Source organism: Podarcis melisellensis, assembly GCF_964234715.1.
Source record: "Podarcis melisellensis genome assembly, chromosome: 1".
NCBI classification, from domain to species: domain Eukaryota; kingdom Metazoa; phylum Chordata; class Lepidosauria; order Squamata; family Lacertidae; genus Podarcis; species Podarcis melisellensis.
This window is the reverse complement of record NC_138528.1, coordinates 31,275,314-31,299,882: the sequence shown is the minus strand read 5'-3', so window position 1 is coordinate 31,299,882 and position 24,569 is coordinate 31,275,314. Positions and strand designations below refer to the sequence as shown.

At 44.8% G+C, this 24,569-nt stretch overlaps 1 protein-coding gene across 1 annotated transcript; it reads left to right on the top strand.

Annotated features, from left to right (window-relative positions):
- The first annotated feature begins 5,184 nt into the window (after nt 1–5,184).
- On the top strand, nt 5,185–24,568 carry LOC309370027 (acetyl-coenzyme A synthetase 2-like, mitochondrial). Its single transcript, XM_081911461.1, has 14 exons — nt 5,185–5,829; nt 7,038–7,134; nt 8,871–9,070; nt 9,931–10,106; nt 11,448–11,600; nt 15,187–15,334; nt 16,242–16,379; nt 16,846–16,938; nt 17,698–17,810; nt 18,901–19,027; nt 19,745–19,872; nt 20,776–20,839; nt 22,651–22,772; nt 24,055–24,568. The coding sequence occupies exons 1-14, from the start codon at nt 5,526–5,528 to the stop codon at nt 24,229–24,231; spliced, it is 2,040 nt and encodes a 679-aa protein (XP_081767587.1). The 5' UTR covers nt 5,185–5,525; the 3' UTR covers nt 24,232–24,568.
- The last annotated feature ends 1 nt before the right edge of the window (nt 24,569 follows it).

Genomic DNA, 24,569 nt, shown 5'->3' with positions numbered 1-24,569 from the left:
TCATTGAAGAAACAAAATCTGAGCAACAGACTTTCTGATTCCTGAACTACTCCATTCTAACCCCTCCATCTTTCGTCTCCTTATTTTAACTTATGTGCATATAACAGTCAAACATACATACAAACAGATTAACATTATAATTATAAATCAAAGATTGGTTAGAGGTGCAAATTCAGGTAAGTGAGAGCCAAATAAAGTACAAGAAAGAATGAAGACAGCACCAATTAACCTTCTGCTCTTCACTATTGATCTGAACTGCATGTCTGACCTGGCATCAAGTGTTCTTTTTAACGCCTCCTGCCTTGCATTTATTTAGAAGAATATGCACCTTCTTTTTATAAGATTTATATGTAAAAAAGGATCAGGTTCGCCTTGCGCCTTCATGATACACCTTAAGTGCCAGGCAAAAATGTTCCTCTTTAACCAGGCCTCTGGCTGATTGACATCCAACGCCCTTTGAAAATGTGTTGGGGAGGGGGATTTATTGGGCTGTTTTTGTTTTTATTATGTATTTTGTGGTTTTATATTGTGGTTTTATGTTGTAAACACCCTCAGACCTGTGGTTCTAAGGCGGTATACACATTTAATAAGTGATAAAAATATCAAAGCTGCTAGCCACAATATCATTTTTAAACATATACTGCAGCATGAGGCTCTGTTTTACCTCCACTGTCAGAGGCAGTGTGAGAGGAGGCTGCCTCAGAGAGGCTCATGGCAGCACCAGGCCAGCTTCTCCTCTTGGAATGTAAACCCCAAACCAAAAAAGCTTCCTTTCATGTGTCCACCAGAGGGCAACACTTTCTCTTGCATGAGTTCGCAAAGGGTTTCCAACCAAACGCTGCGATGGATGACATGAAAAAAGGGTTTTGTTTATGTGGGAAAGTTGGAATTGCCTGCTTTGTTGTAGCCACTTGAGGTAACCTTTAGCAGAACAGAATTTGTTATTATTATTATTCTTTAGACATTGCTCTCAATCCAAAGATCACAGGGAGGTTTACATAATAACAAACACACACACCCCCTCCCAGTTTAAAAGGTAATAAATTGCTTAATTAGCCAGGAATGTTTTTGCCAGTTGAGCATCCCGGAGGGGCCACTACAGAAAAGGCCTGTTCTCTTGTTGCTGCCCTCTGGACCTCTTGTGAACGAGGCACATGAAGAAGGGCCTCTGATGATAATTGCAGGGTGCGGGTTGGTTCATATGGAGAGAGGCAGTCCTTGAGGTATTGAGATATTGTGGTCCTGAGCTGTTTGAGGCTTTATAGGTCAAAGCCTGGTAACTAATTGGCAGCCAGTGCAGTCAGGCCAAGATGGGAGTTATATACTTAAATCGCCTTGCGCAGGTGAGCAACCCAGCTGCTGAATTCTGCAGCAGTTGAAGTTTTTCTGATATATTTTCAGAGGGAGCTCCAAGTATAACATGCTGGGCTGCCAGCTGAAGCTGATGGAAGGCATACCATGCCACTGAGGCCACCTGAGCCTCAGGAAACACCACAGGACCCACAAATTGCCCCCCAGCTATATACCCACTCCTTCAGATGGAATGTAACCCCATCAAATGCAGATAACCTCCTGTTTATCCAGTCTAGGGAACCACCCACTAACAGCGCCTCAGTCTCATCTGGGTTGAGCTTCAGTTTATTGGCTCTCATCCAGACCATTACCAAGGCATGACAACGCTCCAGCATATCCGCTGCTACACCTGCAGATGTAAAGGAAAAGCGGAGCTGTGTGTCATCAGCAAATTGCTGACAATGAACTCCCAAACTCTGTATGACCCCATTCAGTGGTTTCATGTAGATGTTAAACAGCATGCAGGATAAAATCGAACCCCAAGGACAGTGGCACCCTGTGTGATGCCAAAATCTGGTGTCCCGCAAAGAAATGTTTAACGGAAGTAATATCTCCTGTTCCTCAAGTCCTGTGAAGAACCTGCTTTCCAAACCTCAGTTTCTTGCATCGAGATTAAAGGTATGAACGCCCTTTTTACATCTGCTAAGGACTGGCCCGCCTATGAGGCAAAGTCAGGCGACTGCCTCAGGTGGCAGGATCCATAGGGGCAGCAGATCCTGATGTAAATCTTTATTCTCACCCCTTTGTTCCTGATGTAGATCTTCACTCCCTCCTTCCCTGGTGGGGAGTGGGGTGCTCTTCTGTGGTTCACAACAGGTGCCCAAATGCAACTGCTAGATGTAAAATGTTACCCAGTGTTTATTCATTTGTCCTTGATTTGTCCTGCTGCAAGAAGGGGTTGTAACTTTGCAGAGCATATGTGACTGGTACAGTAGCAGAGAGAAACTGGTTTAGCTGGTTTGGCACTTGCAGAACAAATTGAAGCTGTGGAAAAAAAAGAAGCTGCCTAAGGCCATCTGGGAATTGGCAGCAGATGCTGGAGCTGGGAGGGACGCGGGTGGCGCTGTGGGTTAAAGCCTCAGCGCCTAGGGCTTGCCGATCGAAAGGTCGGCGGTTCGAATCCCCGCGGCGGGGTGCGCTCCCGCTTCTCGGTCCCAGCGCCTGCCAACCTAGCAGTTCGAAAGCACCCTCGGGTGCAAGTAGATAAATAGGGACCGCTTACCAGCGGGAAGGTAAACGGCGTTTCCGTGTGCGGCTCTGGCTCGCCAGAGCAGCGATGTCACGCTGGCCACGTGACCCGGAAGTGTCTTCGGACAGCGCTGGCCCCTGGCCTCTTGAGTGAGATGGGCGCACAACCCCAGAGTCTGGCAAGACTGGCCCGTACGGGCAGGGGTACCTTTACCTTTTTACCTGCTGGAGCTGGGATGTGACTGCAAGGCACCTTGTCTTATGCTCAAAACTACTAAGTTTACATCCTTATAAGGCTGAGAATGTTGAAAACCATTATCTTGTTTTGTTTTAAAAAATAGCATTAAATTAAGCACAGAGGGATTGGACTAGAAAGTGAAGAGTCAAGGCATCTAAGGCAGCTTCCAGATCAAAAACACAAAAATTCAATAAAAATAATGTGATTAAAAATAAATGCAATACATTAGTGTACAGCAAAATCCTATACGTGACTATTCAGAATAAAGCACAATTGAACTCAGCGGGAATTATTCGTCCTGGATAAGTGTGCAGAGAAGACTGCAGCAGAAATACCATATTTTTCGCTCTATAAGACACACTTTCCCCCTCCAAAAATTAAGGGGAAATGTGTGTGCATCTTATGGAGTGAATGCAGGCTGGAAGCTCTGCTCAGCGCTCCCTTTAAAGAGCCGCGCGGAGTGTGTGTGTGGCTCTTCGGGGCTTTTCCCCGAGGAGGGAGAAGGGCAGCCCTTCTCCCTCCTGGGGAAAAGCCCCGAAGAGCAACACACACACTCTGCGTGGTTCTTTAAAGGGAGCACAGCTCTTGGGGGAGCCTTAGCCGTGCACAGCCTCTCCCGGGCAGGGGATGAAGGCTCCCCTTGCCCGGGAGAAGCTGTGCATGGCTAAGTCAGAAGCCAGGACAGCGAGCGGTATCAATCCCGCTGGCTGTCTTGGCTCATGGCATAGCTGTGCACAGCCTCTCCTGGCCAGAGCTATCCAAAAGCCAGAACAGCGAGAGGGAGCGCTGTTTAGCACTCCCTCTAGCTGTTCTAGCTTCCAGCTTAGCCGCGCGAAGCCTCCACAGGGCAGGGGGGAGCCTTCATCCTGCTGTCCTACGGAGGCTTTGTGCGGCTATCCTTGGCTTTTGCGGGAGTTGAGGGAAGGGACAGAGCGTGCGGTTCTGTCCCTTCCCCCACCTCCCAGAAAAGTCCCCAAGAGCCGGGGGAAAGCCTGCAAGTGCCGCACACACTCCACGCGGCTCGTGAAAGGGAGCGCCGAGCAGAGCCTGGGATGCATACAGGCTCTGCTCAGCGCTCCCTTTAAAGAATTCTTTTTTTTCTTGCATTTCCCCCCTAAAAACTAGGTGCGCCTTATCGTCCGGTGCATCTAATACAACGAAAAATACGGTAACTGAAAGAACAGAAAGAGATGGCCTCTGTGGGAGGATTACACTTTGCAAAACCACATATTGGGGTAGCCCATATGTGTCACTTTTTATTTATTTAACAGGGAGGTGTAGGGCAATGTAAAAAGCCTTTAAAAACAATAGAGAACAATCATTAGAATTGTTTTTAAGAGGCTTTCAAATATTGCTCCTTCTTGTCAAAATTTGTCATTCTATACGAGTGCCATTCGAAACAGCGCGCCACACAAAGTTGCATGTCACACAAAGTTCTATGCCCTCCTGAAAAATAACTCTAATATGCCTGCAGAATAACCCTAAAATCATCAACAGTTCACTACAGCATATGGAGAAGGCAGAATGGGCAAAAGGACATGAGAAAAAAGAGTACGCACATCTGATTTAAGCGCAACCGCGCGTGCGCGCATCACAACGACCTGGAAGTGGCAGGGAAAGGGGGCATAATGGGGTAGAGGTGGAACGGGTGCAGGGTTCAGGAACATAACCTGAGTGTAAATCAGTTGTTGGCTGAACATGAGGAAAAAGAAGAAGCCTGTAGCAAAGATACAAATATAACTGCTGGAATGGCAACAGTTAAGACCCGTGACGTTCATACTTTCTAGAGCCAGGGAACCCTTTTCTACATCTGGCAAGGAATCCCTGCCCATCTTCTGTGGATCTCCTGCGCAAGGGATTGTGGGAACTGTCCAAGGTCACATGATTGTTCATATCGGAGCAGTGGGCCTGTTCACTGTTGTGCCACTTGCCCCAGAAAGAACATCCAACACATTGCAGGGGATGTTTGGTGGTTGTAGGCGAACTATCATTTCAGGGAAACATGCCTGCTGTTATTGGTCTTGTCATTGAGAAAACTGTGATAAATTTCCAAGAAACCCCTGGCTTTCCTGGAAGAACACAGCACCAAAGCTATTGCGGCAGGGAAACTACATCTGCCGGTGTCTTTAATGTTTGTAAAGCAAGTGCAGGAGTGTAAGGAATAAACTGGACTAGGGGCCTCCTTTTCCTTTTATCATGAACTGGCACACTGCAATCTACATGTTACATACTCCAGTGCATGCTGTACTTCACAAGCAGATTACTTTTTCCCCGTAATCCTGTGACCCCGTATCTATTGCAGAGTAGTTACTAGAAGAGGAATGCAACACAGTGTGAGCCAACACAGTCCAGTCTGGATAAACTGTGGCTATGCATACAACTAACAGCCATAACTGGCTTCAGTACAGGAGGAGATTCAGATTAACATGAAGGTTATTCCAGTTGGACATTCCTAAACCCCACCCCCTACTCCCCCCTTCAAAGAGATTGAATTTCATTTGCATATTTTCTTTGGAAGAGGAGCAGTAGATATGTGGTTGGTTGTTTCTTTTTCAGGGAGAGAGTGGAACGCTCTGTTGAGCTCTCTCAACGTGGATTTACAGTTTGGTGACTGAGGAGCGAATGAGCCCACATCTCTCCGTGGGAGGGAAAAGACGCCGCATTTTCCAAACCTAGGATTTATGCTTAGAGAAGAAGAAGCTTGGCTTGGCTGAGGGACAGGGGGTTTCTCTTGTACCCCGGGATCATGGCCTGGCTGTTTGCTAGAAATTGTTTCGCAGAAATTGCCCCTGGAGGCAAATTGTCCTCTTACATATTCAGAGCATGGAGCAAAGGGGCTCTAACTGCATACATGCCAGAGGCCACCTCTTTTCCTGGACCAAAGGACCACTACGGGTTGTACCAGGTATCTGTGGAACAAACAGATGCATTCTGGGGAGCACTAGGGAGAAACCGGCTTCTGTGGATCAATCCTTTTCATTCTGTCAGTAACTGTAACCTGCAGCAGGGCCACCTGACCTGGTTCCTCGGAGGGCAGCTGAATGTAGCAGGTAAGGAGAAAACCTGCTGTTCTCCCCCCCCCCCCGCCTGTAGGGGGAAAATTCTAACTTTCATAGACTGGATCCTTTTTTATTATCCAGTATAAACATTCCATTCAAGGTGGCAAAACACTTGAAGGAAGCTGGTCTGGGGCATTGCATGGAGCTGTGATGTGCATTCGAATACCTCCTCAACCTTAAAGCTCATGCTGGGTAGCTACCATTTCTCAGACTGGCTTACACCACAGGGTTGTTGTGAGAAGCTCTCCATGGGGGAAGCTCTCCATGCTGTCCTGGCCTCTTTGGGGAAAGAATAGAATAAAAATAAACGTGACAATAATAATATAATGTACAGAAAAGCAATAACAGGCCTTAAGCTGAGATATATATATATTTAAAATAACTAAGAAAAAGGAGATTGTAAAGTGTCAGAAATGGAGACTCGGTGAGCAGTAACCCACACCACGATTAACATAAACTGTGGATTTGCTGAGCGCCAAAGTGTCTCACATTGTACCAAATAGCTGATTATTCAGCTGTGTTCATTGCCTTAATAACTGTTATAGAGAGACTGGGGATTAAGAAATGAATCTGAGTCTCTAGTAAACAGAAGCATATTTGAAATGTAATGGCCTGGTGGCATTGAACTTTACTTTCCGCTACAATTTCAGATGGGCAAAATGAGCAACGAATGTAGCATGAGTTGTGAAACGAAATAATACAAGCTGTACAGCTAATCTATTACAGGATGTACAATCTACAAAGGTTGTGCAACTGATGTGTTTTGGGCTGTGCAAATAATTAACTTGGGATGTACAGCTTTGACTTCTGCATATTGATAATAGGTTGTGCAATTGACCTTAGGCAGTGTATTTGACACAGGGCAAGTGCTACCTGCACAATCTACTGTACAATTTGTTACAAATCAGCTGCAAAATTGTCACTCAGCAACCTGATGATGGCCAGTCTGTTCTTGTACATTTATGGAATACTTAATATTGATAATTCCAGTACTTTTATGTATTAATAATATTTATTATGCTTTTGTATATGCAGGAAACCACTCAGAGTGCCTGGGGCAATAATGACACTATTATTATTATTATTATTATTATTATTATTATTATTATTATTATTATTATTAACTATCCACTTTCTCCATAACATTGGATAAACTGCAGACACCTGAGCCTGTCATTAATGAGCATCTTCTCTTTTAGTCAACTGTTTGGATAGACATGTCCACAAAGCCCCCAATAAAGTTGCCCTGATCTGGGAGAAAGATGAGCCTGGGCAAGAGGAACAGATTACATACAGGTGATTGCTTGCCTTTTTGCACACCCAGGCAAGGGAGGGGGAGCTGCATTTTAAAACTATTGGGTTTTCTAATATGTGTGGACATCATTCATTTGGAGAAAATGTCACAATGCCGTCAGTTTATAGTTCTCATTCCTTAATGTTAAGCTCAGCCTGCAAGTTGCAATGCTGTTCTGTGTCTTAATATCAGAGCTCAAATTTCAGTATATAAAGTGATACTTTTTAGGGATGGGCAACCTGTGGCCCTCAGTACCGTCTTAAGCATATCCGGTGCCTTAGTGCAAAGATCTCTCCGGCGCCCCCCCTTTCCCAGAGTTGCTGACCTTTTCCCAGGCCTCTGCGGGGATCACTCTCCTTCCGCGGAGGCTTGGGAGGTGTGCTGGTCCAGGGGGAAGGTTACCGTGGGGCGAGGTCCAGGACCTGAGTTGAGGGTCGGCAGACAGTCCTCCTCAGGTGAAGCGGGGTCCACAGTGGGAAGCCGGGCAAGGACAGGAACTCTGGGGGAACAGGACTGGATGCTGGCCGAAACAGCTCATCAACGACGTTGCTCCCACAATCTGGGACCGGGCTGACTGGCCTTTATCTTCTCTGAGGCCAGGGGCGGTCCCGGCCCCCAGGAGACCCGCCTCTCCTGGCCTTAAGGCGAGCACTCCTCCTGGGAGAAACCAGTTCCCTTCGCCTCTCTGCCCTAAGCCTCTGCAGTTCAGGAGAGGCTGAAGGATTACTGGGCCCAGGGGGAGACTCACCTGTAGGCACTGAGTCCTCAACCACCTCTGGAGCCAGAGTGGATTCACTTGGTGCCTGCTCCTGAGGATCCGGCACAGGTGCAAGCGCTTCAGAATCAAGGCCCTGCCCCAGTTCAGCCAGCCCTGGAGGTGGGGACTCCTGTGCAGGCTGGGATTCCTCCGGTTCAGCCTCTGAATCGGATTCCCAGGCCATCACAGGAGGCAAGCTGCATGCCCGCCAGCCATATGGTTGATGGGACACAGCTCCCATCCTAAGCCTCTGCAAGGATTGCTCTCCTCCCGTGTAGGCTTGGGAGGGAAGCAGTATGCCCACTAGCCATATGGTTGATGGGGCACAGCTGGCAGGCGTGCAGGGAAAGGGGAGGTCGCTGGCAAAGCTGCACAGCTCCTCCACTCACTGGGGCGCCCCTGAGAGGCTGGCACCCTGGCACAACGCGCCACTAAGCCCAATAGGAAAGACGGCTTTGGTGGCCCTCCAGATGTTGCTAGACACCAGCTGCCATCAGAGCAGGGCTACTCCAGTGTGGTGTAGTGGTTAAGAGCAGTAGACTCCTGATCTGGTGAACCGGGTTCGCGTCTCCGCTCCTCCACATGCAGCTGCTGGGTGACCTTGGGCCAGTCACACTTCTCTGAAGTCTCTCAGCCCCACTCACCTCACAGAGTGTTTGTTGTGGGGGAGGAAGGGAAAGGAGAATGTTAGCCGCTTTGAGACTCCTTTGGGTAGTGATAAAGCGGGATATCAAATCCAAACTCTTCTTCTTCTTTTATACCAAGAAAAAAAAGTTCCCTCTAGCCCAGTATGGCATTAGCCTTCCAGATCTTTCTTATTCCTCTTACTTATGATGGAAGATGCAAGGGAGTCAGTGCTAAAGCTCATAAATGTGGTGCTCTGTAGTTATTGTCCTTAACATGATTCAGAAGAGACTGGTGGGGTTGTTGTTGGTTTTTTAAAAGAGGGTATCTAAACAACCAGGTGTTTTCTTTGGACAGAGAATTGCTAGAGATGACATGCCGCCTTGGAAACACCTTGAAGCGACATGGAGTGAAGAAAGGTGACCGAGTCACCATTTACATGCCCCCGTGTCCGATGGCTGTGGCAAGTATGTTAGCCTGTGCCCGAATTGGAGCAATACACACAGTGGTATTTGCTGGATTCAGTTCCGTTGCATTGGCTGACAGGATCCATGATGGTAAGAGCCTCCTTTGCTGAGGACTGTACACGTCCTTTTCTTCATTTTTCTTTTACTAACTTTATATACAGCCTCAGGGACCAACTGAGTGTGCAGAAATAGTGATTTATATGCAAATATTTCTGCCGTTAATGTTCTCTTACCAAAAGTCCTTATGTATTAGAAAAGTATGGAAAGGGGTATCTTAAAAAAAATAAAATCATTTTAATCATGATGCTCTTTCCCTCCCTTCTCTTGCGTTGAATCTCCCAACCCAAGCCTGATCCCAACAGCACTGCAGAGCTCATGGCAGGCTGTGGAATTACTTTATAATAAAGCACATTTGTAAAGGAATCCCTGCCAGCATCAGGAAGGGATTTTCTAGAGGAAGGAATTCACCCCCTGTATATGAAATACTTGAGCTGGGGGGAAAGGGTAAAAAAAAGAAGAAGTAAAGGACCCCTGGAGAGTTAAGTCCAGTCAAAGGCGACTATGGGGTTGTGGTGCTTATCTTACTTTGAGGCCGAGGGAGCCAGCGTTTGTCCACTGATAGCTTTCTGGGTCATGTGACCAGCATGACTAAACCACTTCCGGTGCAATGGAACACCATTGAAACTAGAGTTCGCGGAAATGCCATTTACCTTCCTACCGCAGCAGTACCTATTTATCTACTTGCACTGGCGTGCTTTCAAACTGCTAGATTGGCAGGAGCTGGGACAAAGCAACGGGAGCTCACCCTGTTGCAGGGATTCGAACTGCCTACCTTCTGATTGGCAAGCCCAAGAAGCCCCGTGGTTTAGACCACAGCACCACCCGTGTCCCATGCAGGGGGAAAGGGTACAGTATGTTGCATCTGTATTGTTTTCTTTCATCTTCTCCAGCTCAGTCTGAAACAGTGATCACAGTGAACCAAGGCTTGCGAGGGGGCAAGTTGGTTGAGCTAAAGCAGACAGTGGACGAGGCTCTTGAATTGTGTCCAAAGGTGAAGCGGGTTTTTGTTTCAAGGAGGACTGATAAGAAGGTGCCCATGTCAGGCCTGGATCTACTGCTGGAGGAGGTGAGAACCAATACCCCACTCATAGGCTGTATTTGAACATCATTGGTGGCTCCATAAGCCATAGTTTATGTATGTCATAAGCTATAGATAAGCACTGGGGCCGCCTGCTCCTCTCATGCCTCTCTTCTCCTCCTCCGTCCCGTCATTCACAGTGCTCACCTGCAATTTCATACATTCATTTTTAAAAAACGTTTTAATGCTGCCCTGAAAATATTCTAAACCTTCTCAAAGCAGTTTACAATAAAATAAAATAAAAAGTAAGGTATATTTCTAAGATTCAATTAGCTGCAACATCAACATTAATATAAAATTTGAAATACATACATATTAGGATTTCAGTAACAGTGAAAACTAGAACAGCAGAATATGTAATAGAAAACCAGCATAAATTGAAAGACTGAAAGGTTTAAGGCCCATTTAAGAATAATAAGGAAGGGAGCCAGGTAAACCTGCTATGGAAGAGCATTCTGTGAGGATGGGACCAGCACACAAAAGGCCCTGCCTCTCATGAGCTCATATATCCTACTGGCAGGCATGTGAGCAGGGCCTCCATGACTGATGGTTCCTACATATAATACATTTCTGAAGCTGCTGTCAAACATCTGGGGGGGGGGGACCCACTACTGTATTTAAGCCTTCTTATATCCACTATTGAGATGTTATTGAGGAAGGTGCAGAGGCATCTTTAGGAATCTGCATTAGGATCATCAACTTTTTTTTTTAAAAAAAGGTGCTGATAGCAGCTTCACCCTTTGGAGTGAGATGTTAGCAGTAGGGGAGGGGCATTTCATCCTGCTTGCACAGTTACCTGATTAAAATTCCCCGCCCCCAAAGAAAAGCTCGATTTGTTTCTACAGAAATAGAACAATAAGGTGGAAATGGTGTGGTAGTGTCAAACTAGACAAGATGCTAAATATGTAAGTTGCAATAACATCTGCTTTTAAAAAGCATATAGAAGACATGGTGTCTATTTTCATTATTTTTATGGGGATGGGCCATAGCTTAGTGGTAGAGCATCCGGCCAGTTAGTGTGTAGACAATGGCCCAATGGTCTGACTGCATAAGGCAGCTTTCTCTGTTTCTACTCATATCAGTAGGAGCGATGGAGGCTATACTTGTGGAGCTAATATACTGCCAAGCTTCTCTCTTCAGCCATGAGAATTTGAGATATGCTTAAAAAAAACCAAAAGCTTGGGGCAGCAGGGATGTGTGTGTGGAAAAGGTGGGCCCAGTCCCACTAAGCTTCCTTCTTAATTTGGCCCTTGGTGCAGGGGGAAGTGAAGGAGGCCTGGGGGCTGTGAAGAGAGCCTACTGAGAGAGATTCTCTGCTTCCTGTGACAGGAGATGATGAAGGAGGACGTGACCTGTGAGCCTGCTGCCTTGGAGAGTGAAGATTTACTGTTCCTCCTCTACACTTCAGGAAGTACTGGGAAACCCAAAGGACTGGTCCACACCCAGGCAGGTTATTTGCTGTACGCTGCCATCACGCACAAGGTAAGTACGCACAAATGTACAGAGCAGAGATAGCCCGTAACTTCACAGAGGACAATTAAACCCTGCTAACCTGCCATGTCATATTTCCTTCTATGCATCTGCTACCGGAGAGCCGCGCAGGAGCTGCCGGCTATAATTTACTCCTCACTAGCTGGTCACAGACTCGACAGCAACTAAGGTGACAGCAGACCCAAAGCCAGGCACAACGAGCAGCCTCAATTAAAACTGGTGTCTCACCACGATGAACGCTGTGTAGACGCTTCGGGGAACGTGTTTATTTGGCTTACAGAGCTCAAATCAATTTCCGTACAGATGCAGATTGGGAAAGAGCTATGCTTAAAAGGCTTCTTGGATGATGAAAGTCTTCAGTAGGTGCCAAAAAGGCAACAGAGACATTACCTGTCTAATGTTTTAGGGGATGGATTTTCAAAGGGTAGGTGCCATAACACTAATGGACCACCACCTTGTGGAATGCTCTGTCCCATGAGACTAGGGCCCTTCAGGATTTAGCCTCCTTCCGTCGGGCCTGTAAGACAGAGCTATTCTGCTTGGCCTTTAATTTGAATTCAGCCTGACCTTTTATTTCCCTTCCCTCCCCCTCCCCTTTTATGAAGATTACCCACTCTGAGACCCCACAGCTAATTCTCCCCTGGTCTCCTCACTGACCCAAGTAGGACCAATTCAGCAAGCTAGCCCTGGGGATTATCTAATGCTTATTTCCCCTAAATTGATTTTTGAATTTTATTGTTATTCATGTTTTTATACTGTATTTTAAGCTGCTTTTATAATTAAGTGTTTTAAATTTGTTGTTAGCTGAAATGGGAAGGGCGGGGTATAAATAAATTTCTTCTTCTTCTTCTTCTTCTTCTTCTTCTTCTTCTTCTTCTTCTTCTTCTTCTTCTTCTTCTTCTTCACTATTTTCTTATATGGTGTGACGTGGACCTCCTAATAAATTGGTATATATAGGCAGCCCTCACAATGATTGACTCAGGTATATAAGAAATGAGTCAACATTTCACGTATCTGTATAGGACTTTACACACCAAAACCAAGACCTTGAAGTGACAGTAGCCCGGTCAGCCAATGCATTTATTTCGACAGCAGGGTATCATGTTGGTAATATCCTGCCCAAAGAGCAGTTAAGCTCTTGCATTTCCCACCAGCTACAGCTTCTGGACCAACCTCAAGGGAGAGCCCCGCAAGGAGCACATTGCAGTAAGCCTGCCTGGAGGTTACCAATGTCAGTGATCAGAATTTCACGGTCCAGAAACAGCCATATCTGTTTTACCAGTCAAAGGTCCTAGCCACTGAGGTCACCTGGGCCTCCAGTGACAAAGATGGAGCCAGGAGCATCCTCAGACTTCAAATGTGCTCTTTCAGGGGCAGTACAACCCCACCTAAAGCAAACAACTGAACAATTATCCCAACTGTAGAGTTACCTTTTCTAGGGAAAATCTATTTAGTTTTTTAAACGGTTGCCAATGACCTGTTTGCAATTAGAATCATAGCATCATAGAATTGTAGAGTTGGAAGGGACCCCGAGAATCATCTAGTCCAACCCCCTGCTATGCAGGAATATGCAGATGTCCAATTTGGGGATCAAACCTTGGCATTATCAGCACCACACTCTAACCAATAGCCTGTTTGCAGTATTAAGCCCCCTTTACAGATGCACGCTAAATCCCACTGCATTCAGTGGAGCTGACTGCCAGGTTAGTGTGTAGAGAATTGCAAAAGTATAGACCAGATCTAGACATGTCTATCAAAAGTCATTCTCACTGTATTCAACGGGGACTATTCCTAAGTAAGTGTGCATAGGAGTGTAGCCTTTCTCTGGAAGCCTGATCCCAGGTTTATACATTAATATAACCGATAATGGGATTTAATTCTGATTAAATATGATCAGTTCAGACTGAGAATCAAGTGAATTCATCATCAGAAGTTACATTTTTACCACTTCTAGCTGCAATTCTTTGGCACAGGACATAGGGGCCTCATCTGTGCAATATGTTACTTTGAGGCTACTCTGTGATTTGGTTCATCCATCTCCTAATGTATTATTTTTAAAAGGAAATGCAGACATTAGTGGCTATAAATTTGATTTCAGGCGCTGTGCTGGGGAAGGAATACTCAATCCATTTTTTCATAGGCTACTATTGCAAATAAAATCCCCCCTCCCCAGCTGCTTCTGTCTTGGCAGGTTCTCATAAAACGGAGGGGAATAGTTTTGCTCAGAAAAATGGCTCATAAGGAAAGGGTTAAGCATTCATCCAGTGTTCAAACCTACATTTTCCTGGAAAGGGGGGGAAAAAAGTTGGAATATTGGTCACAGAGCTTCCAAATGCCTTTGAAAACCACAAGATTGGATTGCAGTGGATTTCTGCTTTTTTTCTCTCTGCTGGCAGCAGCACTCTTGGTGGTGTCTTCACAATGAAGCAACCCAGAGAATGGCAAGTTTCCATTGCAAACATGTTGACCCACACTCCTCAAATCTGCTCCTCTGGAATCCTCATCTGTCACCAGGAGGATGACATTGCTACAGCAACCCCAATAACAATAAGCTCAGAGAGTGGGGAGAGGCGAGGGCACAGGGTATTGTTTTACATAACAGCTGCAGAAGCAACAGCCAAAAAACCTAGAGAGGATGCATTTGATAATGATCTGGTTTAAAAGAAGACAGAAAGTGAAACTACAATAAATGGACCCAATAAAAATAAGTTTTGCCAAGTGGATCATCAGCCATGCAGTCCAGTTGTCGCTGAATATGCTATAACTCTATTTTGCTCCAGGGCAGTATTAAAAAGCCAGCCACATTTATAGCCAGGAGACTGAGCAACAGAAATTACAACAAGCTCTGAAATTATGATAGCTGGTTACAGCAAGGGACAAACAGGAGCACGATGTTAAGGTTGCAGTCATCTCTCTAGATGCCCCATGCCTGTCACATATGATGGCAGGTGTGGGGCAGATGAGTGTGGTTTGGGGGAAATGGCCTCATGAGCCAGGCCTAATTAGGCTCAAACCCTGCTGTTGATAGAGCTGGTTTCTGTGGCAAGCCATGCATACCCAGCATTTGATCAGCAGAGGAAGCAAGAATGTCTCCTCCAGGCCTGGAGAGCATTTCTTGAATTTCTAACAATTACAAGCTATGTAAAGGATGGAAGGACTTGGTCAGATCATTTTAAAGCACCGAGGGTGTTACAACTCTGGATAAAACAAGCATGGCCAGCAAGCTAAGCCACTTTTGCCACTACTGAGACCGATAATTGCTTTGAACACCACTGCACCCAAACATTTGGTTTTTCCATTTTGTTGTTCCGTGACACTGCTTCCCATTGGGTTTGTTCACACAATGCTTTTTAAAAAGAAGTTTCTTGGCACCGTATTAGAAAAGTTTGTTTTACTCTAAACATGTCTGGCCAGAGATATTAAAGGGAAGAAAAACAGGAAGTATGAACGTTGGCAAGTTTTCCAGCACGGAAACAGTACCCCAACTATAGATAACTTTTACCCAACAGATGTTATGTAAACTCGTTGGGTGGGGAGGAAGCTGTTCTCATTTCTTACATCGCTTGCTTTCCTGCAGTATGTGTTTGACTACCATGATGGAGATGTCTTTGGCTGCATGGCAGACATTGGCTGGATCACAGGGCACAGCTATGTGGTATATGGCCCTTTGTGCAATGGAGGAACCACGGTCCTTTTTGAGAGCACTCCAGTGTACCCTAATCCAGGTAAAAAAACAAAACAGTAGACACAATAAATGGCTGTGGACAAGGCTGTTAATGTATGGAAGGGATGGCCAGCTGTTGCCTTAAAGTGAAGTTGCCTTTGTAAAACCCCAATTCTTAGCTCTACCCTTGCCAATAAATACATTAATCAAGGTGTTGTAAACATTTTTGCTCCATTTCATTCATAAGAAAAAGGAGTAATGAGTCACTCTGCATACATATACTACCAGAGGTTGCATCCCATCTTCCTTCCCTCACCAACCTTGCTTGCCCTCCATGCCCTGCCAAGCCTCACCCCATTGCCAATGCTTCCCCCTCCCTTTACATTTGGACAATCTGCTCCCTTTACAACAACACTCCAAAAAAGCCCTCTGTGGCTCACCTGGGCTGCATCTCTATCCTCCTGTTCCCTCTTCTTCACCAGATTCCTCCTTGCCTCACCTGAGTAGCCTGTCTGCTCACCTGCCCATATGTCCACCCAACCATGGGAGTGCTCAATTTTTAAATTAAACGAATAAAAGCTTCTGTGGTATTTTTTTTAGAATTTTTTTTAGGTGGGTCAAGGTGAACAGTTGGAGCGGTCAGTAAAACAAAAATTGAACGATTTATTTATTTTAATTAATGGGTGGGGGGGCATGGAAGACCAAAAAAACCCTTGGGTATCACAGTGAGGGACCTAGATAAGGAGAACTAGATAGTGGGGGGGGGGGCAGATGTAGCCCAAGGATCATGGATTAGATAAAGAAGAGGTTGTCAAGTTAAAGAGAGGCCAATTGGCTCGTTTAGAATTATGCTTGTTTATGTCAAGTTGGGTTTCACATGCTTGAAAAATACAACAAAGCATGGTTAATTCAAACACAGGGGATAATGACCACTTCCTGAGGTAACTGGTTTCATCTTTTTATTTCAGGACGTTACTGGGAAACTGTGGAGAGGTTAAAGATAAATCAATTCTATGGAGCCCCTACAGCTATTCGCCTACTGCTTAGATATGGGGATGATTGGGTAAAGAAATATGACAGATCTTCCCTCAAAATCCTTGGATCAGGTAGCTATTGCACTGGAACTTTGCATTCATGGCAAAGCCACATAAAAGAATAACCAAGTTTAGAAATTTGGTTGAATATTTCTCAGGAGGTGGATTCATGGAATCTGTGGTGCCATCAGGTCAGACTTTGGGGCAGAAGTCCAAGGCAGACACATTGGAGCTGGCTTATCACACTTTGAAGTACCTGCAGTAATCCACATGGCCATCTAAAGAGCTCCTCACCCAAGAAGATTCAAGTCCAGAGCCTAAAATTACACAACAGCTCTGCTGGGTGGAATGTGGAAACGATCAGACAGATCCAAATATATTTATATACTACTGCTGCTCCACAGAGAATATATAAGAGAATGCAAAAAGGACAGGCTGACAAGAGATTTAATTTATTCCATTGGACAGGGTGTTGTGACATCTAAAGCTTGCAGGTGCTTCTTTCTTACAAGCTGTTTCCTTTTTTTTCCTCTTGCAGTGGGAGAACCTATCAACACAGAAGCATGGGAGTGGTACTTCAAAGTGGTCGGAGATGGACGGTGCCCTGTAGTGGATACCTGGTGGCAGACAGGTAGGAAGACTATCATTTTACACAACTTGTTAAGTAGGATCTGAAGAGAATCCTTGCAGTTTCAGTTATTTGCATATAGGGACGTATTCAATCAATCAAGAAACTTGTCCCAGCAAAAGAAAAATGGATACAAAAACTTATGGAATATACAGAAATGGCAAAACTTACTGGAAAAATAAGAAATCAAGATAGCAAACATTTTATAAAAGGATGGAAATGGTTTATTGAATATTTACAAACAAATTGTAAACAGCTATGAACATTGGCAGGATTATTGTAATAGCCTGCAGAGTATATATTTAAAGTAGATGAATAAATGAACAAATTAAGTTAATTTGGAGATGCAGAAAATATTAAAAATAAATTTAAGGAACTGCAGAAAAAGAGGGAAAGAGGGGGAAGGAAGTCAAATTTTGAAATGTTAAAATAACTGTAAAATTATTGAAATGTATAAACCTGAAATTCATTCATTCATAAATGAATGAATGAATGAATGAATAAAAAGAAAGAAAGAAAGAAAGAAAGAAAGAAAGAAAGAAAGAAAGAAAGAAAGAAAGAAAGAAAGAAAGAAAGACTTGTCTTCTCCCCATGCTCCTTATGAAGACCAGTGGCTCAGGCCCTTCTTGACATTCTTAACACAGGAAAAACATATTTGCCTCCAAAGAACTGGAGATCATACAAAGTAGAAATGTTTTCTTGTTAGCATTCTCTTACTGACCAGATTTCAAGGGTGTTGAAGTTTTGTTTTGTTTTGTTTAGAAACTGGAGGCGTCTGTATTGCTCCTCGACCTTCAAACCCAGGTGATGAGATCCTTCCAGCCATGGCCATGAGACCATTCTTTGGCATCAAACCTTCCCTTTTGGATGACAAAGTAAATTTTAATCCTATCTATCTAATTTACCTATCTATCTATCATCATCCACTTTTATGTAAATTCTCAGTCATGTAAACAGCAATCAATATTAAAAACTAACAGACACACATTAGCAAGAATCTCAGTCCAATGTGGCTTGTAGGTCAAGATTTTTGGAAGGATCAAGCAGAATTTGAGATCAGGAATCTACCGTCAAGTTTTTCTTCCCTACAGATTTTCCTACTTTGAGAGTTGCTCTGTACAATCTCTCCTCCCAATTTCTTGCATCCTTTGGGGGATTTCGGATGAATTTCTGATCATTTATGCCAAGGCAGTTTCTGTATTATTTGTCACAATCATGGCCACTGAACAGAAGCTAGGGTTGAACTGAAGAGGAAACAGATGTGGCTAATTTGAATCAATGAATCAATGAACTAGCAAAGGCTCAAGAATTTTAAAATATTAGACAATTACCACAGACGCGGGTAGTGCTGTGGGTTAAACCACAGAGCCTAGGACTTGCCGATCAGAAGGTCGGCGGTTCGAATCCCCGCAACAGGGTGAGCTCCTGTTGCTCGGTCCCTGCTCCTGCCAACCTAGCAGTTTGAAATCATGTCAAAGTACAAGTAGATAAAAGGTACCACTCCGGCGGGAAGGTAAACAGCGTTTCCGTGCGCTGCTCTGGCCACATGCTGGCCACATGACCCGGAAAAACTGTCTGTGGACAAACGTTGGCTCCCTCAGCCAGTAAAGCGAGATGAGTGCCGCAACCCCAGAGTTGGTCACGACTGGACCTAGTGGTCAGGGGTCCCTCTACCTTTACCTTACCACAGAATAAGAGAAATTGATAACTAGGCTCCAGTGCCAAAGAAGATTCACAGTCTGCAACGAGAAAACCCAAATCTTGTTATATGAAGTATATTTTTGTGGAGGTGTTTCTAGATGTTTGTCCACAGACATAGAAGCTTGCTTTTAAAACAAAACCCCTGGAATGCTGAATTACAAGCTACTTCCTTGGTTGCACAGCATGAGCTAGATGTGCAGAATACATTACATTGTAATTCATTCATTTATTTTTTAAGAGAACCCCATATTTCTTGTTTTCAAGGGAAAACTCTTAACAGAGAATGATGTCTCTGGAGCACTTTGCATTTCTCAGCCATGGCCAGGCATGGCCAGGACCATTTTCAATGACCACCAGAGGTTCATGGAGACCTACCTGACGCCTTACCCAGGTACAGAATTGTAGAGAGGGAAAGGGGAAAGGAGAGCAGTGAAGGGTTATTGCCATGGGTTCGAAGAAAGGGTTCTTTAGGGCATATGTATTCAAGAGCTTTGTGGAACCAGAAAAAACTGGGGTACAACTTCTTAGTCAAACTAAGGACACAACATCATTCATGTTATGTACTGAAGTTCTCACCCTGGGCCAGCAGGGGGATACTGTAGATAGTTATGCAAATAAGGGATCGAAAGTGACATTCAGTGATTGGATAGTTTTAGAAAATTGTTACAGTTATGTTGTACTGGAGCTCTATATAAGCAGGCTGACTGAACCCTTCAGTTCAGTTCTGTTCTGGCCTCTGAATAAACGAGCTGTTTGAAGAATCGCTGTGTCGTCTGATATGTTCACCCACAACTTAAGAATTCACCCAATCAGCAATTGCCTGAACAAGTTTTTAGAAGTAAATAGCAGGTACTTGTGGCCTGATCTGGATCCTGGCAAGGGTAGAGGGCCTCTCCCTGTCCCCTTGTGAAAGTGGATGAGTAGAGAACATACTGAACATGTACCTGTAGCTGCACATTGCAACAGAAGATCTGTTATGAAGAACAAGCTGTCTTTCAGTGAAGCTCCTCTCCCCATGGAAGAACCCCAGGACCCCCCAAGCTAGTTTAAAATCTATTGCCTTCTGCACGTTAGAAGTGAAAATGATGTCTTGTTTTGATCCTCCTAGGATATTTTTTCACTGGGGATGGAGCGTATCGGACAAGCAAGGGATACTACCAGTTGACAGGCCGTCTGGATGATGTCATCAACATAAGTGGGCACAGGCTGGGCACGGCTGAGATAGAAGACGTCGTGGTAAGAAATTGTGTCATGTCTATAGAGAGTTTACCAGGTCTCACAGAAGCAGCAGTCGTCACAGTAGTCTCTGCCATGTCTTAGCAGCAGCCTACGAAAATGGGCATGTGCTATGAGCTGGCAGCTGATACTAGCTGCTGCAGGACTGACTGCGGCAAGTTGTATGCTAACTTGCCAGTCCTTTTACTTTGCCAATGCTCCTCCAGCATTGATTCTGAGCAAGGCAGGGAGGGGATGACAGTAATTTCGAAGGCAAAACAAATTTCATAACCGGAAGGATGTAAATGAATGTCTCCATTTTTATTTATTTGGTAAACTAAACAGCGAATCCCAGTTGCAGAATCTGTGATTTCTACTCACAGAATCCAGCAGGCACTGGAATCTCAAATGCCTCAACTAATAATTTACCAAAGTCACCTCAGGGAGACTTTAGTGTTCTCCTAAAATGGGCTTAGACGAAAAGGTCCTGAACTACAAGACTTCAGAAGAGATGCCACAGCATTGTTAGTTACCAAAGTATACCCATGATTGCTTCTCTTCTCACAGTTGGACCACATTGATTTTCTGAAGATGTCATCTCACACAGTACATCATTCCCCGGTAGCATTCTTTGCTTAAGAGCATCTTCAGCTTAATATTCTTTCTGACTTACCCTATATTTTTGTCCTATAGCATCAACATTCAGAGGTGGTACTTGGTCCCTTGTTACAACTGGTGTACCTGATCTGTATTAACAGTGATAAATAGTAAAGTGGGGACTGGGCCTATCACAGCCTTTTACCCGTCAGGAGCAAGGCCAGAGCTCAGGGATAGTGGGAGTTGTAGTCCAACATCATCTGGGGATCCACAGGTTGAGAACCGCTGCTTTAAGTGAATCTTACCACAGACCTGCCTGTGTTTCAGAATAAGCATGGAGCAGTGGCAGAATCAGCTGTGATTGGATTTCCTCACAAGATCAAAGGAGAAGGTGAGCAATTCAAGTCTAGCTGCTAATGCTTGCGCCCCCTTGAGTGGCTCTCCAGTGGGATTTTTCTTTGCATGTTTACTGCATTATTGGAAAGGGTAAGCAGGAGCAAAGAGAAGGATCTCACTCACAGCATCCACACGGGAACTTCTAATGGTAGCTGGAATGAGTGCCTGCTTATATCTATTCCTGGGGCTCCAAGCCTGTGGGGCCGGGGGCCACCAGTGGTCTGTGAACATTCAAGCATTCCGTGGCATGGCTGTGGATTTGTGGTGGAAGATGGGTGACTGCACACCATTGTATTAAAAATTCATAGGCTCTTCAGTTGCAATTTATATTGCTGTTTTAATTTCTTATACAGTGGTAGCTCGGGTTAAGTACTTAATTCGTTCCGGAGGTCCGTTCTTAACCTGAAACTGTTCTTAACCTGAAGCACCACTTAAGCTAATGAGGCCTCCTGCTGCTGCTGTGCCGCCAGAGCACGATTTCTGTTCTCATCCTGAAGCAAAGTTCTTAACCTGAAGCACTATTTCTGGGTTAGTGGAGTCTGTAACCTGAAGCGTATGTAGCCCGAGGTACCACTGTACTGTATTTTACTGTACTGCAGCTTGAATTCCATATGGAATTCAAGTTGCAATACAACACAACATATAATAAATAAAAGCAATTTAAAATCACACAGCTTTTAGCACCGCACGTTACAATTGTTGCAACAGGCAGGGGGGGAAAAGGGGGGGGTAAGGCTCTACTTAATTTTCAAGTGGTCCGTGGGAAAAAAAGTTTGGGAACCACTGATCCAGTTTATTCAAGCCTTGACAGGGAGAAGTGACAGAGACCAGCTGTTGAAAACACATGCTGTGGGCCAGGGAAGGATGGCGAGAACACAGGAAAAGAATGTACAGTAGCCCAAAGCTCCCAGACTTCCACCTGCATGTTTGCAGAGGACTATTTTATTGTACGGAGCACATAAGGCTGTCGAATTGATCTTGTAGCACAAGCCTGAACTTTTTTTTACAGCACAAAATAATAAATAAGAATAAATAAGGAAAATAATTATACCCCACTCTTCTTTTTATGATTTATCTATGCATTTATTATTTATTTATTTATATTATTTACAAGCAACTGCCCTCTTGCGCACGATCAGCACCATGTGCTCCTGCTAACATACATGCCCAAAACAGCACTGAAAGGGGGTGGAATGGGGCAGGGCAGGAATGGGGCAGGAATCTCTGCTTGTGCGCGTCCTGGCGATGCGCACAAGTGGCCTGGGACAGAAACCTTGCGTGAGTGGGAATTCCCCTGTATTAAATTTATAAACCGCCCTTCATCCGAAGATCTCAGCGTGGTTCAGAAGACAAAATGTAAATACATCACTCACAGTTGCATGCATATATATAGATTTTAAATCACATGAGACAAATCAACAAGAGAGACTGGGTCAGCAATTAAAACAAAGTCACAAAGCCAAATAAAAGGGATTGCATATTGAAGCCTCCTTGCAGCATGCTTCTTACTTTGGCATGGAAGTAATTGCTGAAGCTCCCGGCCACGTGAATCCACATTGAAACTTTCCTTCCTGGAAACTGGAGTGTGGCGTTTATGACATTACCTTTGCTACATGAGCAGCAGCTGCTTGGCAGGAGGTGTCGTGCTGCAAAAAGTAACACCCGAAGGGGCTCTTCATTTCTACTTTACTGACACCAAGAGATGGCAGAGGGTTATGACAGGAGTAGAAGCAGCAGAGTCTGCTTTGCCAGGCACCTCTACGCTTGCTGATGGCGCATCCTTCTCCTGGCTTCCTCTTTCCACAGGTGCCTATGCCTTCATTGTGCTGAAGAAGGGCTCTAATCTCTCTCAGGAGAGCCTGGCCTCCGAGCTTCGAGGGCTCGTCTCAAAAGAAATTGCAAAGTATGCAGCACCGGAATATATTCAGGTAACAATCTGAGCGATTTTCCTCTTCCGCACATTTCCATCACTTTGGGGTATGTAGTGCTGCATGTTCAGGGAGGGATTTAAGGTGATTGTTCCATCAGCGCACACATTTCAGCTTCCCAGTTTCCCCTACTTATCAGCACCCTGTGAGGAGCTACTGGGGCTGCCCCAACCACCCAAGAGCCAATTTGGGTGTGCATGTGCAGCAGGGAGGAGGAGGTGAGCTCTGTTGCACTAACAGAAGCCTTTGTGCAGGCTTCCACTAGCGGGACGAGTTGGTTAAATCCAGCTGAGGGCAGGATCTAAGGTAAAAAGCATACAAACCAGCTGTGTAACCACTGCAGTAATATTTCTAAATATTTTTTTAAATGGGCTAAAGTATTCGGATCCTTCCAATCCCACTGTTGGTTTCCTCAGAACATTCTAGTGCAGCAGCAATAGCCACATTAAGGATCTTGTGGGTTCCAAGAGTGCCTTTAGGATTCATCTGTTCCCTTCCAACATGCCCTGCATACATTTCATGTTAGGAGAGCAAACTGCCTTGAGCAAGTTTTACTACATATACTTGAATTTATATCCCACCCTTCCTCCTAGGACCTTAGGATGGCATGGATATTTATTGACTTCTCTCTCCCCTTTTTTAATTCTCACACTAACCTTGTACTATGTTAAGGCTTGGAGATAGTGGCTGGCCAAGGATGGTTCATGGCCAAGTTGGGATTTGAATTTGGATCTTTCCAATATTAACTCTGGCACTGCACTAGCCTGGGCTCACTCTGACACATAGCATGATAGCTCCTAAAAGCCTAATTTGCCTCAGTTCCAAATACAGTCGTATCTTGGAAGTTGAACGGAATCCATTCTGGAAGTCCGTTCAACTTCCAAAATGTTCAAAAACTGAATTGTGGCTTCTGATGGGCTGCAGGAAGCTCCTGCAGCCCATCAGAAGCCATGGAAGCTCCATCAGGCGTTCGGGTTCCAAAACAACGTTCATAAACCACAACAATACTTCCGGGTTTGCAGTGTTCGGGAACCAAAACGTCTGAGTTCCAGGGTGTTCAGGATTCAAGTTACGACTGTACTGCCTTCTATGAGCTGGCCAAATTGCTGTTGCTCTAAAAGCTAGGATTCCTTCCTAAGGGCAATGAGCAAGATGAGGGTTGAGGGAGTGTGTGTGTGTGTGTGTGTGTGTGTGTGTGTTTTCAAGTACATTTCACTTTCTCAGGTTAATGTCAGCAATGTACACTTCCCAGCCTTGCTCTAACCCTCGTTTTCTGCTTCAGGTCACTCAACGTCTGCCCAAGACTCGCTCAGGGAAGATTATGAGGCGAGTTTTGAAGAAGATTGTAGAAAACAAAGCAGATGAGCTGGGAGATCTGACAACCTTGGATGATCATGAGGCAGTGAAAGACATCATTGAGGGACACAAGCAGATTCAGAAGCAACAGCAAGGGCGGTAGCTCAAATGCTCTCTCAACAGCCTCAGAAAGAGAGTATATTGCAAGCAGCAGCGATTCCACACTTGTTATCCCTTTCAGAGGAAGGGAGTTTATTCACTGTGAATGAAAGAATTCCAAAGCAACCAGCAAAAAAACCTCATTTTCCAAGACTGTGCTTATTAAGGCTGGACACAAAGTCTCTTCCCTCCCTCTGAAGGTCTCCCAGCTGTGTATGGATTCCAAGGCTTATGTATTGTACCAGAAAGCTGGGGGTTTTACTTTCTTTGCAGCCAAAGTCCACAGTGAAGAATCTCCAAACTAAATAAACTTCAAGTTAAGAAGAAAATTCACAATGGAAC

Bases quoted from the DNA above. Each gene is read 5' to 3' on its own strand.
- LOC309370027 (XM_081911461.1), top strand. From the start codon at position 5,526: ATGGCCTGGCTGTTTGCTAGAAATTGTTTCGCAGAAATTGCCCCTGGA. The intron at 11,601-15,186 runs GTAAGTACGCAC...GCTTTCCTGCAG, and splicing joins ACGCTGCCATCACGCACAAG to TATGTGTTTGACTACCATGA. The intron at 16,380-16,845 runs GTAGCTATTGCA...TTCCTCTTGCAG, and splicing joins CCTCAAAATCCTTGGATCAG to TGGGAGAACCTATCAACACA.